This window comes from Phragmites australis, chromosome 8 (assembly GCF_958298935.1).
Source record: "Phragmites australis chromosome 8, lpPhrAust1.1, whole genome shotgun sequence".
In the NCBI taxonomy this organism is placed as follows: domain Eukaryota; kingdom Viridiplantae; phylum Streptophyta; class Magnoliopsida; order Poales; family Poaceae; genus Phragmites; species Phragmites australis.
Window position 1 is genome coordinate 14,800,582 of NC_084928.1, and position 15,948 is coordinate 14,816,529.

General features: G+C 44.8%; 1 protein-coding gene across 1 annotated transcript; it reads left to right on the forward strand.

Moving 5' to 3' along the window:
- Window positions 1-688: 688 nt before the first annotated feature.
- Window positions 689-12,558, forward strand: LOC133926689 (C2 and GRAM domain-containing protein At1g03370-like). Its single transcript, XM_062372714.1, has 9 exons — window positions 689-1,765; window positions 3,355-4,626; window positions 4,969-5,148; window positions 5,355-5,638; window positions 5,720-5,836; window positions 10,041-10,303; window positions 10,473-10,641; window positions 10,743-11,015; window positions 11,875-12,558. Exons 1-9 carry the CDS (start codon window positions 1,420-1,422, stop codon window positions 12,073-12,075), a joined length of 3,105 nt encoding a protein of 1,034 aa, XP_062228698.1. The 5' UTR covers window positions 689-1,419; the 3' UTR covers window positions 12,076-12,558.
- The last annotated feature ends 3,390 nt before the right edge of the window (window positions 12,559-15,948 follow it).

The window sequence follows — 15,948 nt, forward strand, 5'->3', positions numbered from 1 at the left end:
GAATATATTAATGTTATTTCCTACATAAGAAGAAAAGAAAAGAAAAACATTTTTTAACCATCAAAATCTAACCCAAAAAACAACAAAATCCCAACTTAGGGTTTGCAACACAATTAGAAAAAGGGAAAGAAGGAGGGGAAGTGGCATGGATACGGATTCCACTGCATTGGAGAAGCACTTTGCTGCCGTCACCGCCGCTTGCTAGGTAGCAGCCAAGCGATGTCCTCATCGCTAAGGTGCTCTATCGCCTCACTAAAAAAATGACAACTTCGGTATATTATCTATTTTGATCAAGTCTGGAAGGCTATTTCAGACAATAGAAAAGAATAAAACAACAAAACTGAAGAGCAACTCACTATTGATGGTATGGATGAATTGATTTTAAATTTGTGATGGTAGGGGGAACTTTTTGATGGTATAATTAAGTACCTGGGATAGTTTGATAGTAAAGGTGGAATTTGGTGATCATCTCGCGCCCCGAGCAACTGACTTACTCTCAGCTGGTTGCGACGGTGTACTCTCAGCCGATTGTCGATGGCCTAATTATTCTCGATAATGTCCCTTCGTAGCCACGTGTGCAGCCCACATGGCATGGGATTCATCTAGATTCTAGAAAAACTGCACCTAACAGCAGGGCTAGAAGTGGAGAGGTTGGAGTTACGCTTGGAAAGTAGACAAACGGTCTAGTTGGGAAAAAGTAGGCACAGCGGGCGGTGCAGGGCAAGCGCAAGCGCAACGGCGGCGATTTGTTTGTTTGTTTGCAAGTCAGCAGCGACGACGCGACGCGAGGGGAGACCGAAACCCCTCGAGTCCGAGACTCCTCGTTTCCTTCCGTCCCCTCTTCTCCCCTCCAATCCAAGTCCTTCACTGCCCGAACTCGACCTCCCATCCACCTCCTCTCCTCCTCCTCAAGCTCGTCGTGTCGTGTCGCCGCTGCCGCCCGATCTCCCTTTCTCGGCGCCCGCGTGCTGTACTGTTTCGCAGTTTCTTCTTTCCCCCTGATTTTTGGGAGGTTTTTCTTTCTTTCCTTCCCTGCGCTGCTGCTTCGTTGTGAAGTCTTCTTGCTCCCCGCGCGCGTCCTTCTTCAGGGTTTGTGGCGCTTTATTATGTGTTGGATATTGGGATTGGTTGGAAGCGGTTTGAGCTTCTCCCTCCTGCGTTTCTTCGACCGAACAGGCGGGACATTTTCCTGATATTTTCCTTTTCCCGTTGGTTAATCCGAACTGTTGAGCGTTCGTCTGATTCAACGGCTTCCAAGTTCTCAATCTTGGATAGAAGAGAGAGAAAAAAGGGAAAGAGGACGGAATCGCGGCTTCTTGGTTTGGTTTGATTCGATTTTGTTGGACTGGAAACGTTCGGACGCCCAAATTGAGTTCTCTGGGTGAAAGGAATTGTCAAGAGGCATCCCATTCTCAAGAAATGAGGCTTGTGGTGCGCGTGATCGAGGCCCGGGGCCTCCCGGCGACGGACGCTGACGGGCTGCGCGACCCGTACGCCAAGGCGCAGCTAGGGAAGCAGCGGGCCAAGACCAAGGTGCTGAGAAAGACGCTGAGCCCCGCCTGGGACGAGGAGTTCGCCTTCCGGGTCGGGGACCTCAGGGACGAGCTCCTCGTCTGCGTGCTCGACGAGGACCGCTACTTCGACGACGTCCTGGGGCAGGTCAAGGTGCCCCTCTCCGCGGTGCTCGACGCCGAGAACCGCACGCTCGGGACGCAGTGGTACCAGCTGCAGCCTAAGAGCAAGAAGTCCAAGATCAAGGATTGCGGTAATGATACATCGTAAATTATGTTGTTTGGCAGTTCTTCTTGTTTCATTTAGTTGTCCCATGATGGTAATGTGTGATACTTTCTGGAATGGACATGCCATGGTTCCTGGCAATGCAACTGTGCTCTCTGGATAAGTAGGGTGTGTTACTTTTGCACTACTCTTTTTCCATCCTATTCTTGGCAATAGTTTCTGACACTTTCTGTAATTGTATCATTTACCCAGATAGTTGTTTTTCCTCGAATGCGCGGAGAGCTGCGTGTCATTCCATTAAAGAAGAAGAATACCAAGGTGTACAAACCCACACACCACACCCACCACACACACGCCACACACTCAGAGTAAATGATACATTCGCGCCAGAAGCAAGATAAGCAATGACCGACAAAAAAACTGGACCGCGGGGCTCCTAGATGAGTCTCCGGAGGTTCCGAGCCCTGGCTGCACACCACAAAGCTCCCTCTTCCTCCGCTGTCCGAACTACCATGCTCACACTCGGAGTGGCGTTGTTGAAAATGCACTCATTACGATGTTTCCAAATTTGCAAGGGCCACTAATATGATCAAAGTATTGAGTCCTTTCCTTCGATCCTTGTCAATACGTTTGATTGCTCGGCACCACCAGCTGGAGAGAACAGCCGTGTTCGGCTGTGGCTCCATTCCCTGCAACCCAAGCTTTTGGAAGATAATGAACCACACTTGCCGAGCCACCACACAAGAGACCAACAAGTGCTGAATTGTTTCATCAGCTTGATTACAAAGAGGACAGGACGCCGGGTGAGGTAACCCACGCTTGGCCAACCTGTCCGTAGTCCAACAACGATTAAGCACCGCAAACCATAGAAAGAACTTACACTGTAATGGTGCCCAGGATGTCCAAATGCGCCTCCACGGGGCAAATCTGATTGAACCATAAAAAAAAAGCACTGTAGGCCGAATTACTAGAATAGGTACCTGAACTGGACAGCTTCCAAACATACTGATCTGGAGTACCTTGCTGTAGAAAAACCTCCTCCACAAGTTCCCAGAGCTGAAGTAATGATAGTCCTGTTTTCCTCTGTCGAATTGCTCAACACTTCTGCCATTTTCCATACACAGTTAATTTCATCCCTATCCTACCACCTGTCATCCCGTCCTTTTCTCATTATATCTTGCTTGTCAATACCCTCACAGTTTTTCTATAAGTTGAATTATGTATTTAATCCATGAAAAATGAGCCTACAAGGAAATTTTACTAGTGATGTCAATATTACCATTTTGTGGAACCTTTTCTTTTTCCTAAAATGATTTAAATAATTGATGAACAAGACAATTGTGGTTACTTTCTGTTCTCACAAGAGAATGCGGTACTCAGTTGTAAATTTCAAATAGTCTGCTTCCTAGTAAAGTTGTGGTTGTCTTACATTCCTGCTATCTATCTGTATTTACTCTCATCCAGTTGGCTCATGGCTCCATTTTTCCCTTGATTTGATTTTTACTATTTACTCTCACTCCTAAGTTCTGTGTCCATAGCTATCCTTTTTGTTTCCGTTGTCTGTAGTGGAACTTTTAAAGTGGGCATGTATTTATTTTCTGGTAATGGCTTTTGTAGGAGAAATTCGTCTCAACATATCTCTAGCTCAGAATTACTCTGAAGAGACAACGGCACTTGCGCATTATGCTTCAGATGACTTCGCATCAAATTCAGACAAATCAGCTGAATTAAAGAAAGGATCTTCTTTGCCGAATATACCTATAGAAATAACCACAACAGTTTCAGAGAGTGATGAGATAGAAAAATCCAAGGAGGATAAATCAAATGGTAATCCATCATTTGTTAATAAGCTATATCAAATATTTTCAGCGAAACCAAAAGATGCAGAAGCTCCTGCTCCACCTCTCTCCAAGCAGGACAACAGTTCAAATATTCTTGAAGAAATGCCATCAACTAGCTCACAACTTCCTGAGAAGCAGGATTGTGAAGCTACTGCAACTATGACCTTTGATGAGCTACTAAAGATCTTTGGGTCTCGGCATGAAGGGAAAGAAATGCCTGAAAATTTGTCAGGTGGAGTAGTTCTTGATCAAGTTTATGCTGTTGCACCCAGTGACTTGAACACACTTCTTTTCTCTCCAAGTTCCAACTTTCTGCAATCACTAGCGGAGATTCAAGGAACTACTAATCTTGAAGTTCAACAATGGAGACATGAAAATAACGGTGAAATCTTGAAGAGGGTAGTAAGCTACACAAAAGCTCCTACTAAACTAGTTAAAGCTGTGAAAGCAACGGAGGACATGATATATATGAAGGCAGATGGAGAGATGTTTGCAGTTTTGGCAGATGTCAGTACTCCTGAAGTTCCTTTTGGCAATACTTTTAGAGTGGAGATTTTAACCTGTATAATGCCAGGGCCTGAACTACCAGATGATGAAAAGTCTTCACGTCTTGTAGTCTCTTGGCGCTTAAATTTTGTCCAAAGTACCATGATGAAGAGCATAATTGAAAATGGGGCAAAACAAGGCTTGAAGGAGAACTACTCTCAGTTCTCTGAGCTCGTGGCTCGGAATGTCAGGCCAGTTGATACAAAAGATACAACAGCCAGTAATGAAGTCTTGTCTTCAGTGCAACCAGAGAAAGAATCTGATTTGAAGCTAGCATTTCGAATATTTGGAAATTTTACTGTTATATCCTCTATTTTTGCGTTTGTTTATGTTTCCGCACACATCATCCTTGCAAGTCCTAGTATAATTCAAGGTCTTGAATTCCCGGGCTTGGACTTGCCAGATTCTGCTGGTGAAGTTGTAGTTTGTGGAGTTCTAGTTCTACAAGGACAGCGTGCCCTAAATATGATTGCACGATTCATACAGGCAAAGAGGCAGAGAGGTAGCACATCTCTCCTTTTTGTTGTTATTTTTCAAGGTGGAGATAGAATATGTACTTAACTCAAGTGTTATTCATCAGATATTCAGAACTACTGCTAGTAATGAAATTTTCAGCAGATAAGTCCTGTCGTAAATGGCACCCAACAGTAACAAGTTAGCGTGTAACTTGGCCTCCATAAAAGTGCTTACCTTAGACCTTTCCTGATAAGAAAACAGGGATACTATTACTTCATTTTTTGTTCAACATAACCTTCCGCTTCAATTACTGTTCTGTATTATTACTCTCATAATCTGCTCATATCAACCAAACTTTGCTTACATGGTCTTTTGGAATGTATATTAGGTGATCATGGAGTCAGAGCACAAGGTGATGGCTGGTTGCTAACTGTTGCTCTGATCGACGGAACTAACTTGGCAGCAACTAAAACATCTGGTTACTCTGATCCATATGTTGTATTTACTTGCAATGGCAAGACAAAGACAAGTTCGATTAAATTTCACACCCTGGAGCCTCAGTGGAATGGTAAAAGTACACTTACTTAGTTAATTTACTACTTGCAAGCCATTGCAAAATTCATTAATTAGACATCCATTGTGAAGCAGCTTCTCTTATCTAGCTCCATAACTTCGGAACTTCTGGCCGACTCTTAAGTATTCTTTATTTGTAATCTACTGCTAGATAGATTTGAAATTTGCATGGTTATATTTTAACCTTTTCAAACTTTGCAGAAATATTTGAATTTGACGCCATGGAAGATCCTCCATCTGTGATGGAAATAAATGTGTATGATTTTGATGGACCCTTTGATGAGGTTGCCTCCCTTGGTCATGCTGAAGTAAATTTCTTGAAATCTAATATATCCGAGCTTGCCGACATTTGGATTCCTCTGAAGGGGAAGCTAGCTCAAGCATGTCAGTCAAAATTGCATTTGAGAATCTTCTTGAACAATACTAGGGGTACTGAAGTCATGAAAAATTACCTAGACAAAATGGAGAAAGAGGTTGGCAAAAAGGTAAGGGTTTCCCCTCCTATTGAATGTGGCAAATCTCATCCTATCTTGACTGTATTTTGACATGCAAAATGCATTCTGCAGATTGCTGTGAGGTCTCCTCATACAAACTCAGCATTCCAGAAAATCTTTTCTTTGCCAGCAGAAGAATTTCTTATCAATGATTTTACTTGTCATTTAAAGAGGAAAATGCTAACGCAGGTAAATGTTCTTTGGATATGCTTATTTAACTTCTGTGCTGCCTTCCTATCATTCATTTCATAATACTTCAGCACACTGTGCTAGCAAGGTGGGAGGGTTCAATATCCTAAAATTAAACAATCAGTTTTAGACGTGGGAATTATTATTATTTTTTCTCGAACAGGCAGGAAAGCTGTCATTGTATTAAGAAGGGGCAAAAAGGACAAAAGTCCGGTACAAAACAAACCAAAAGAAACCTACACCATAGTGTAGGCAGAGAAACCAAACGAAACCTACACCAAAGAAAGATAGAGTGGAACGCGCACACCCAGAAAGGGTTAGAAGAGGACAGGAACTATGCGACCATCCCTCAGCTTCCCTCTAGGCCAATAGTTGCGACAACCCTCTCGCACCGGCTAAACACCATAGTGTAGCTTCCTCCCAGATCACATGATGTAACCGCTAGACGTCAGTCATCGCATCGTTGAAAACACAATCATTACGAAGCTTTCAGGTTAAGCATGCCACTAAAATGAGCAGCGTGTTAAAACCTTTTCGCTTCTCCTTGGGAACTTCAGCTGCACAGCACCACCACTCGCTGAACCTATCTTCATGTAGTTGTGGCACAACCTATACAAGCCCCACCAGTGCCAAGATGCAAAACCAAAGCTGTTGAATGAAGACGCAATTCGTGAGAAGGTGATGCACTGTTTCATCATCTTGGTCACATAGCGGGCAGTGAGCCGGATGTTGGAGACCACGCCGGGCCAATCTATCAGCCATCCAACATCGACCTCGAATGGCCAAGCAAAGAAAGAACTTGCATCTCGGTGGAGCCCACGTCTTCCATAGTCTCTTCCACGGCTCAAAGCCAATCTTTCCGATAAAGAAAGTCCGATATGCCGAACTCGCCGTGTACTGTCTTGATGCAGCCCACTTCCATGTGTGTATATCCGGCACATCAGGCTGAAGAAGCACCCCTTCCACGAGGTCCCAAACTTGTAGGTATTCTAAAATCGCCTAAACAGTCAGGGCGCTGGTAATTTCTCTCACCCACCTGCGATCTTCCAGTGGTTCAGCCACTATACGCTTCTTAAAAGACCCTTTACCATCCACAGCTACCAATGTAGGCAAAATTTCTGCCAACCATCTGTCGGACCAAAAAAGCATGTTTCGACCATCCCCAACTGTGGAAGTAATGGAGATAGCAAACAAGGCCCTGCTGTTCTTGTGCACCAGTAAGTTGAAAGCCATCCATGGCTTAGACGGTTGTGTTTTTTGGAACCACAATCATCTCATACGGAGCACCCAGTTAAGTGTGTATATCGTGAATTCCAAGACCACCAAGTTCAATTGGCATGCGAACTTTGCTCCATGCAATAGTACAATGTCCACCTTCGACATCAGCATTTCCTTTCCACAAGAATGCACTCCTGATTTTCTCTATAGTTCTGACAGCCCAACCCGGAAGATCCAAAGTGATGAGCTGATAGATTGGAATGGAGGTCAGCACGACATGTACCAAAGTCAGTCGACCTACAGGAAGCATCAATGCGGCTTTCCAACCCGGTAATTTGTCAGCTATCTTATCCAGCAGATATTGCACTTGTGCTTTCATCAATTTCCCAATTGAAAGTGGTAGTCACAAATAGGTACACGGGAATTCCTTCACAGAACATGGCATATTATCACGGATCACTTGAAGATCATCTTCACTACACTAGATTGGAGTGATTGAACATTTCTGAATATTTGTCTTCAGGCCTGAAGCTTCTCCAAATAGATGTAGAATATCTTTGATCAGATCAAGGTCAGATTGAACCGACTAATGAAAGAGTACAACGTCGTCCGCATAAAGGGTTACGCTGTGCTGAAGCGGCCGTCGAGACAGGGGTTGTATTAGTCCTTCCTCACTCGCACGATTAATCATCGTGTTTAAGGTGTCCATCACAAGAATGAACATCATGGGTGACAATGGATCCCCCTGCCGCAGCCCGCGTTGGTGCCGAATTGCCTCCCCAGGCTCCCCATTCAAGAGCGCTCAGGAGGACGTCGTGTACAACAGGCCACAAAGGATGTTGCACCCAGGTGTCGCTGCAGCCACACTTGCGCCCCCGTCCACCGTTACGTTGTTGGTCGTCGTCCTCGTTGTCGTCTCGGAGGTGCCGGTCAAAGTCGCATGGAAGTTGATCGCGGCGGTCGCGCGGCACCCGGTCCCCATCGATGACCCCATGAAGCCATGTGAAATCCTTGGTGTGGGGTCGGCCATCACGGTCAGGAGGGAGCTCTAGGATCTCCAGATGGACGATCACCCTGAAGTTGAGACCCCACTGGCCAGAACCTATTGGCGCCAGAGCTGCGAATCCGTCTTGGACCTCCACGGACCTGCCAATAAGAGATAACCAAGTTACCTTAGAGACGTGCGATAGGTTCTTCGTCCATGCCCAGAGGTTCAAAGTCCTTGCATCTTCTCTGCGCAGCAAGGTCTCCTCCACGTCGTGTAGGTCGGCGTAGTTGGCGATGACCTTGTGCGCGAATGGCTCGTTCTAGGCGTGAAGAGGCACCCCCTCCAGGCATAGGCGCACATGGTGCTTGAGATCGACATGGTCGCCGTGCGTCGGGAGTTGCCACAGTCGGATGCGGATGTCGAGGTTGCCGTGGGGGAAGCCGTGGCTGCTAACTGCGGCGTCACGATGATGGCGGTGCTTGAACTCGATGAAGAAATCTTTGGGGTAGTGCTTGGCGATGGTGATGTTGCCGGGACAAATGCTGAACTTGGTGAAGAACACCTCCTCGATGATGTCCAGGGTGATCTTCGACCTGTCCCGACCAAGCCAAGCTAGGACCGCTGAGCTTGAGAGACGCGCCAGCTCCCGGTCCATGGCCCGAGTGGTGTCCACCAACATGTGGTCCTCGGACGCCCATGCCTCCGGGTCCCCATGCCGTGCCATGGCCGCTTGGGCGAGTGGAGGGAAGTTGGATGTGGTCATGGCAGGGGGCGATGTTGGGGCAGAGAAGAGTCGCTTTGTGCACTGGAAAGCTTTGTGGCCGGAGCAACCACAGGAAGCACACTTTATAGGGTCCCTGCACGAAGAAGCAAAGTGCCCTCTTGCCAAGCACCGTAAGCATTTACCTCGCATCCTTACCATGAAATCAGAGTTGCTGCACGAGCCCATGCCTGCTGCCTTTGGACAACTTTAATTGGAGCTCTCGTAGAAGTTCTTCTGGAGCCACCAATACCTTGGGCGTCGTCTGCCATCCCTCCAAATCTTCCTTGCGCTCTGCTTAGATTTGCCTGAGGAAGCGGAACTCCTAAAGCCCCGAGCCATGGATAGAGGTCGCAGAGGGGGATGGGAGTGAAAGCCTCCCAAATGCCCCCAGACGTCTCGAGCTGGCCGAGGAGGAGCAGCCAGTAGAGAAAGCTTGCTTGAAGCAAGATTTGACCAGCTGCAGGTCACACGCGGTGGGGTAGAAGGTGGACGAAGTAATCGGAATAAACGAGAAACGGACGCGCTTCGGAAAAGGAGGTGGTTTGCCGCTTCCGATGTGTCGTAGCTTTGGATCCGGGCGGGAGGCAGCTTGCAAGCTTGGATCTGGGGCGGAAGAGGCTGGGTGTGGAACTACCATGATGGATTTGAGTTGTGGTCGTCGCAGAGGCGAAGGGCAGGTCAGTGGCGATTAGGGCTGCAAAGGATTGGCCACTGTGGTGGATCCGGGCCTTGGCCCGGCAGAGGAGGCACTGGGTAGTCCGGATCTCAAGGGGAACATGCTTGGGGAGGGGAGCTTGGGTGGTAGATTTCGGGGGAGGCGGCTGCTGTGGTGGTCGCGATCGCCATGGGGGCGGAGGGCTCATGGGGTGCTCTTCATCTTAATTTACTTGTCCATCACCTACTTCAGACGTGGGAATTATTATATCAGGAATTTACAACTACAGATTATAGTCACACTTTTTACCTGATATTCCAGATTCTTTGCATTCAAATGTATTCTGCTTCAGAACTCTGTTTAAAATAATATATTTAACCTATTAATATGATTATCTTGATTAATTCCTTCTGATTAGTGACCACGAAAGGCACCAGAGCTTTCAATTTGACTAGACTTTGGGATTATGACTAGTTTGTATTTCACATTGCCATGCTACTGTAACTCTGACAAAACTAAACATGACCTGCATTCTTGTGATGTGATCGTACCAAAGATCTGAATTGTGTCTGTATTGCAGGGTCGCCTTTTTTTGTCTCCAAGAATAATTGGGTTTTACACGAATCTCTTTGGCCACAAAACTAAATTCTTCTTTCTTTGGGAAGATATTGAAGACATCATAGTGGTCCCTGCAACCCTATCTTCAATGGGAAGTCCATCTCTATTTATTATTCTTCGCAAGGGCAGAGGAATGGATGCAAAGCATGGAGCGAAGCAACTGGACAACGAAGGAAGACTCAAGTTTCATTTCCAATCTTTTGTGTCATTCAATGTGGCGCATAAGTAAGTACATTTTGTTGGATGATAAACCTGAACTCAAATTTTTATATGTGGCTGGCCATCACAAGGGAACTGCTTTAAAATGTTGTCTTTTTTGTCTATTTACTCAACTATTTGATTCTCATTCTTCACAAGAAGGCTTGTTTAAGACTGTCAATTGCCTGCTTTGCAGAACAATAATGGCACTGTGGAAGGCAAGGTCCTTGACCCCTGAACAAAAAGTACAGCTTGTAGAAGAGGAATCAGAAATGGAAGACGCCCAAAGTGAGGAAAATGGATCTTTCTTAGGGATAGAGAATGCCAAAATGTCTGAGGTGTTCTCATCTACAAAACATATTGATGTAAGATTCCATATTCCATTGAAACATAATGTGTGATCCATTGTGTGCCGTACAAAGAGTTACAAATTTTTACATTGCAATCAACTTATATGCTTCATTAGGTATCAAAACTCATGGACATATTTGAGGGTGGTCCTTTGGAACGTCGAGTAATGGAGAAGGTTGGTTGTATGGAGTACTCTATTACAGCATGGGAACCAGTGAGAGCTGATGTTTACCAGAGGCAAGTTCATTACAAGTTTGACAAGAAATCAGCACGGCATGGGGGAGAAGCAATGAGCACCCAACAGAAGTCTCCTTTGCCTGATAAGAATGGATGGCTTGTGGAAGAAGTGATGACACTTGAAGGCATCCCAGTTGGTGAATGTTTCAATGTAAGAGCCACTTTGTGGCATACATTATATGTTCTATTTGTACGTTTCAATCTAAGTTACTCCCTACAGTCACAAATACATGTCATTTCAGACATCAATACGGTCTCCATTACGCAACTTCAACTACTAATTTATATTGTAATATAATCATAAAAACCCAATAAATTATAATATTATAAAATACTTTCAAGCAAAATTTAGGCACACGATTTTCATGTTTCCAATCTAGATATGTAAGAAGATAAGTCTCGAAAGTTTGGCTGCATGTATGTCCACAATGACAAGTATTTGTAACCAGAGTTAGTATATATTTGAATTTTGCACAATCATAGCCTACCCTAACTTGCTTGGAACAAAGGCTTTGTTGTCTAGTAGTTTGTGTATTTCTCTTGCAGTATGACCTGCTGATGTTATTTTACTAGTCATCTCTTTCTTTCTTTTTATGGTTAGAATCCTTGTAGTCAGGCAGTTCGCTTTTTATTAGCTTGTTAATCTTGAATCTTTCTTTTTTTTTTCTCTGCATTTCTTCTCTTTTGGTTTTCAATTAGGGGGTTTCACTGCACATATAACTAGTGGAATGTATATGGCCATTTATGATATTTTCAATAAATTACTACGGTGACTATGATAAAAGCTCATCCTTGTTCTGGAAAACCTATGCATTGCCGTTGTATGACACACAAAAGCATCACATTATCCAAAATGCAGATGCATTACACCTTAATAGGAAGAAAAGACAAGCAGCCTCTTTTATCTTAGGCAACAATCATCTATATTTGTATCGCTATGTCGCAATTGAAAGTGTTCTTTTTTAACTTCTTACCTAATTGTGCTGCCCTTACGCTTATCTTTCTCACAGCTCCATATTCGATACCATCTGGAGAACATTGCATCCAAGCAGAAGACTTGCACTGTCCAAGTATCTATTGGCATAGCATGGTTAAAGAGCTGCAAGAATCGAAAGAAGATCACGCAGGACATAGAATCCAGTGCATCTTCTCGCCTCAAGAAGATATTCAGCCAACTCGAGAAGGAATCTATACCGCTGCCAGCTAAGTAGGAACCTTTTTTTCCACGTCCTACTTTTGCTGATGCACACATGGATTACCAGAAAGGAGTTCCTGATATGTTGTTCTTGACGGCACCTTGCTCAAGGATCAGTCCATGCTGAGCAAGGATCAGTACATAATGAGCAAGTTTCAACACAAGGCAAATTGCGCCATTCCCTAAACAAGGGCCTCAGATTTTGGATTGAAGTACTAACTGCAATGTGTAGAATGTGGTTTGGTTGACCATGAATACAGGATGTTCAAATATCGTTCTGACTTAAACAAAATGGTGAGAGGATCAGTATCTTGCCCACACCCTTCTAGTTAGATTAGAAGCACAGGTCTGTGTCCATGAGTAACAGAAAACCGTGCAGATTGCATCACCATTCTTTTTTTCCCCTGTAGTTGTACTCCTGCAAAAGTTGCATTTTCTGTTGTTATGAACAAGAATGAAATGAAAGGAATACCAAAGCAACCCTTCTTTTTTTTTTTTTGTTACACTGATGGACTGTACCACACTAGTTTTCTGTCCCTCAAGAGTTAGATGGGCGGAGTTCTCCATAGAATTTTGAATGTCTGAATGATCTATGGACTTGAGGAATAGCTTTTGCTTTCTTTTCTTCCGACTACTATCATGTTTCAGTGCGCCAGGGCATGTTTTCTTCAGATAAAAACTGTTAGATATATATAGTCCACTGTGTAATATCCCCGGGTTTTGTCTATATTGATATATATATATATATATACTGGCATAGAGCCTCTACAAATACAAGTTATTTTTAACATGGTACTAGAATTAGGTTTTTTTTTAATACGCAACTCACCCTGATCTAGCTGATGTCTCTCCCGGCGGATCCTCCACCTCCCCACACTGCCGGCCTCCTCTTCATACCATCACCCCCCTGCTCCTCAATTCTACTCTTGCCGATCATCAACGAGTCATCCTGCGTTGCTCCATGCCACCATGAGCATCGCCACTTCACACCGCGGCCTCACTCCGTCCTACCATGCACGGTCTGCCCCTGCGTCACCCCTCCACGCTGCGGCTGCCCCTGTGTCACCCATACACGCCGCAGCTGCCCGCCCTACCCCGCCATGTGGTCCCTTGCTCCATGGAAGCCCTATCGTGCCACCCCTCTGCGACCGCCTTATAGTGCCACCCCTCAGCGGTTGCCTCGCTGCACCATCCCTCCACAGGCCCGCTAGTTTTTAGATCTACCTGCTTCTCCCTCGGCCACGCGTTTGCTGCTCGAGCAAGTCGACTACCTGACTGCCCGAGCAAGTCGATGTGTTCCTCCTCCTTCTGACTTGATTCGTTCAGTTAGGCCAGGCCACGTCAAAAAAGGGGAAACAAAGAATTTTGCTTTCCTTTATGCTCTCGTTGTTGCTTGCCGCCACTTCTTTTGCGCTCTTGCCGTTGTTCGTCACTTCTCCTTTGGGCTCTCACTGTTGTGCATCACTTTTCAAGATGTCATCGAGCAATGTTTCAATTTCTCGGTGCTTTGTGATCTTTCATGGTGCCAATTGTTATGATCCTATGATCATAACGGGGATAAACATCCACTGGGAGGATAGTCGAGCGTTGTTGGCTGCTAGAGGAGGGACTAGACTATAGATTAGAGTGACTCAGAATATTGGGAAGACTAGGTTAATTCTCATTTGCTTGATTATAATGATGTGTGGTTGCCCCTTTATATAGAGAAGGGAAATTACAATCTAAATCCTAACTTACCTAATTTATCTCTTACTGAATTGGAAATTAATCAAACTCTATTTCCTAACCAAATCAAATCCGACTCCTACCAACTCTATTTCCTAACACCAACTACCAAGATTTCACGTAGCATATGCGTATTCACATGCGTGGGATTCGTCTTTGGGGTGTTCTCTCTAGCGACGTTCCATGTCCACCTTCCCCTAAGCTTCTAATTGAGTTAGTGTAGTCATCTGTCGACAAAGGAGACAAAGGAGCTATTGACATCACCACCACTACCTATGAGAAGGTTGCCTCTATCTACTAGGAATCTTTGGAGTTGTACTGTGATCAGTTGTCTGATTGTGCTATGTGGATTGATGATGATGCTCATGTCATGTCTATTCTAGTTACTAGTGTGGAGCCTAGGATTTCTTCTGAGATTATTGAGTTCTCTACTGCTTTTCAGATGTTGACTTATCTTCGTCAGACCTATGAGCCCTCTAGGGATACTCTCTATATGTTTGTTGTACGCCAGGAGCAATCTCTTCAGCAGGGTGATACAACAGTTAATGTGTTCTATGCTCAGATGTCGGTTTTGTGGCATCAATTGGACTCCCTTTGTGTTGCTGGTTGCCACTCCTTTCAGTGTTACTTGGGTTTGCATGCTGAACAGGATTTTCGACACCTCTACGAGCTCATGACTCGCCTCCATCCAAAGTTTGAATAGCGCCATGCTGAGGTGCTTGCATGACATCCTCATCCCACGTTTGTGGATGCTCTTACGGAGCTGCACTCGGATGAGACTCGCCTGCGTGGTTCTGGATTGTTGCCACTTCCCTCAGTGTTGGTTGCTCATCCACCTGCTACGCCTACATCTTCATCTACATCGACTCCCGCTCCTCATGCAACTCATTCGCCTTATGCGGCCTCTTCAGGTGGTGGTTGTTGTTCGCGCTACACCTACTACAACAAGGAGGTTCATGTTGAGGCGAACTGCTACCGGAAGAAGAGGTACATTCGACGTTCCTCTGGTGCTTCTACCTCGACTATCTCTTCGACTGACACTTGGTTGGAGATTGCAACGCTTCTTTGCTGCCTAGTTGCTACCTCTAGCACTGCACTGACAGGTTTTGCTGGTTCTACTACCACTTCTGTCATTGAGATATCACCTTCTATGCAGTCATGTACTTCACCTTGGATTCTTGACTCAGGAGCATCTTTTCATATGACTTTTTCCAATCTATCTTCGCATCATCCTCTTGTTTCTCCCCTTCATGTCGTTACTGCAGATGGTACTTCTCTTACTCTTGTTGGTCGGGGCACCCTTAGCACTTCTTTTAGTGTTCCTTCTATTGCTCATGTTCTCCAACTCACCATGCAACTCATGCCAGTCGGTCAGCTTACTGATCATGGTTGTTGTGTTATTCTAGATTCGGACTCATGTTGTGTTTAGGATCATCGCACGGGTGCTCTTATTGGTACTAAACCCAGGTGTCATGATTCTCAACGTCTATGAGAGCTTGACTAGCTTCATTTTCTTTCTGTTGCTACTACTGATCTTTCTGCTTCCTTGATTACTGGCTCCTTCTAGTAGTGGAATCATTGTCTTAGTCATGTTTGTGGGTCGCGTCTATCTTCATTAGTTCATCGTGGTCTTTTAGGACCTGTCTCATGAGATGCGTCTTTAGATTGCCAGGGTTGTAAGCTTGGTTAACAGATTCATCTTCCTTATCCTCATAGTGAGTCAATGTCTCAATGTTCTTTTGATATTGTTTACTCTGATGTTTGGGGTCCGGCTCCCTTTATTTTGAAAGAGGGTCATATCTACTATATTATCTTTATATATGATTTATGTTGCCACACTTAAATTTATTTCATGTCTTCTTGCAGCGATGTGTTATCTATATATAAGTGCTTCGCCACTATGATTCGCATTCAGTTTGACACTCCCATTCATGTTTTTCATACTGATTCTACTGGTGAATTTCTTTCTGGTATCTTGAAGGATCGAGATGGCGGCCTGGGGGGGGGGGGTGAATAGACCTTTTTCAGATTTTCCTCTAAACAAGCTAAAATTTCGCCTTAATAAAATTAAAGCTTCTCTAAAGCAAGTAACAAGGTGCAATCCTATATAAGATAAGTACAACTAGGATTAACACCAAGCAATATATGAGCTTGCAATAAGGTA

What these genes read in the sequence shown, in the direction of transcription:
- LOC133926689 (XM_062372714.1), top strand. Translation starts at nt 1,420, where the DNA reads ATGAGGCTTGTGGTGCGCGTGATCGAGGCCCGGGGCCTCCCGGCGACG. An exon ending in GTCCAAGATCAAGGATTGCG is followed by an intron (nt 1,766 to 3,354) that starts GTAATGATACAT and finishes TGGCTTTTGTAG; the next exon opens with GAGAAATTCGTCTCAACATA. An exon ending in CATCTACAAAACATATTGAT is followed by an intron (nt 10,642 to 10,742) that starts GTAAGATTCCAT and finishes ATGCTTCATTAG; the next exon opens with GTATCAAAACTCATGGACAT.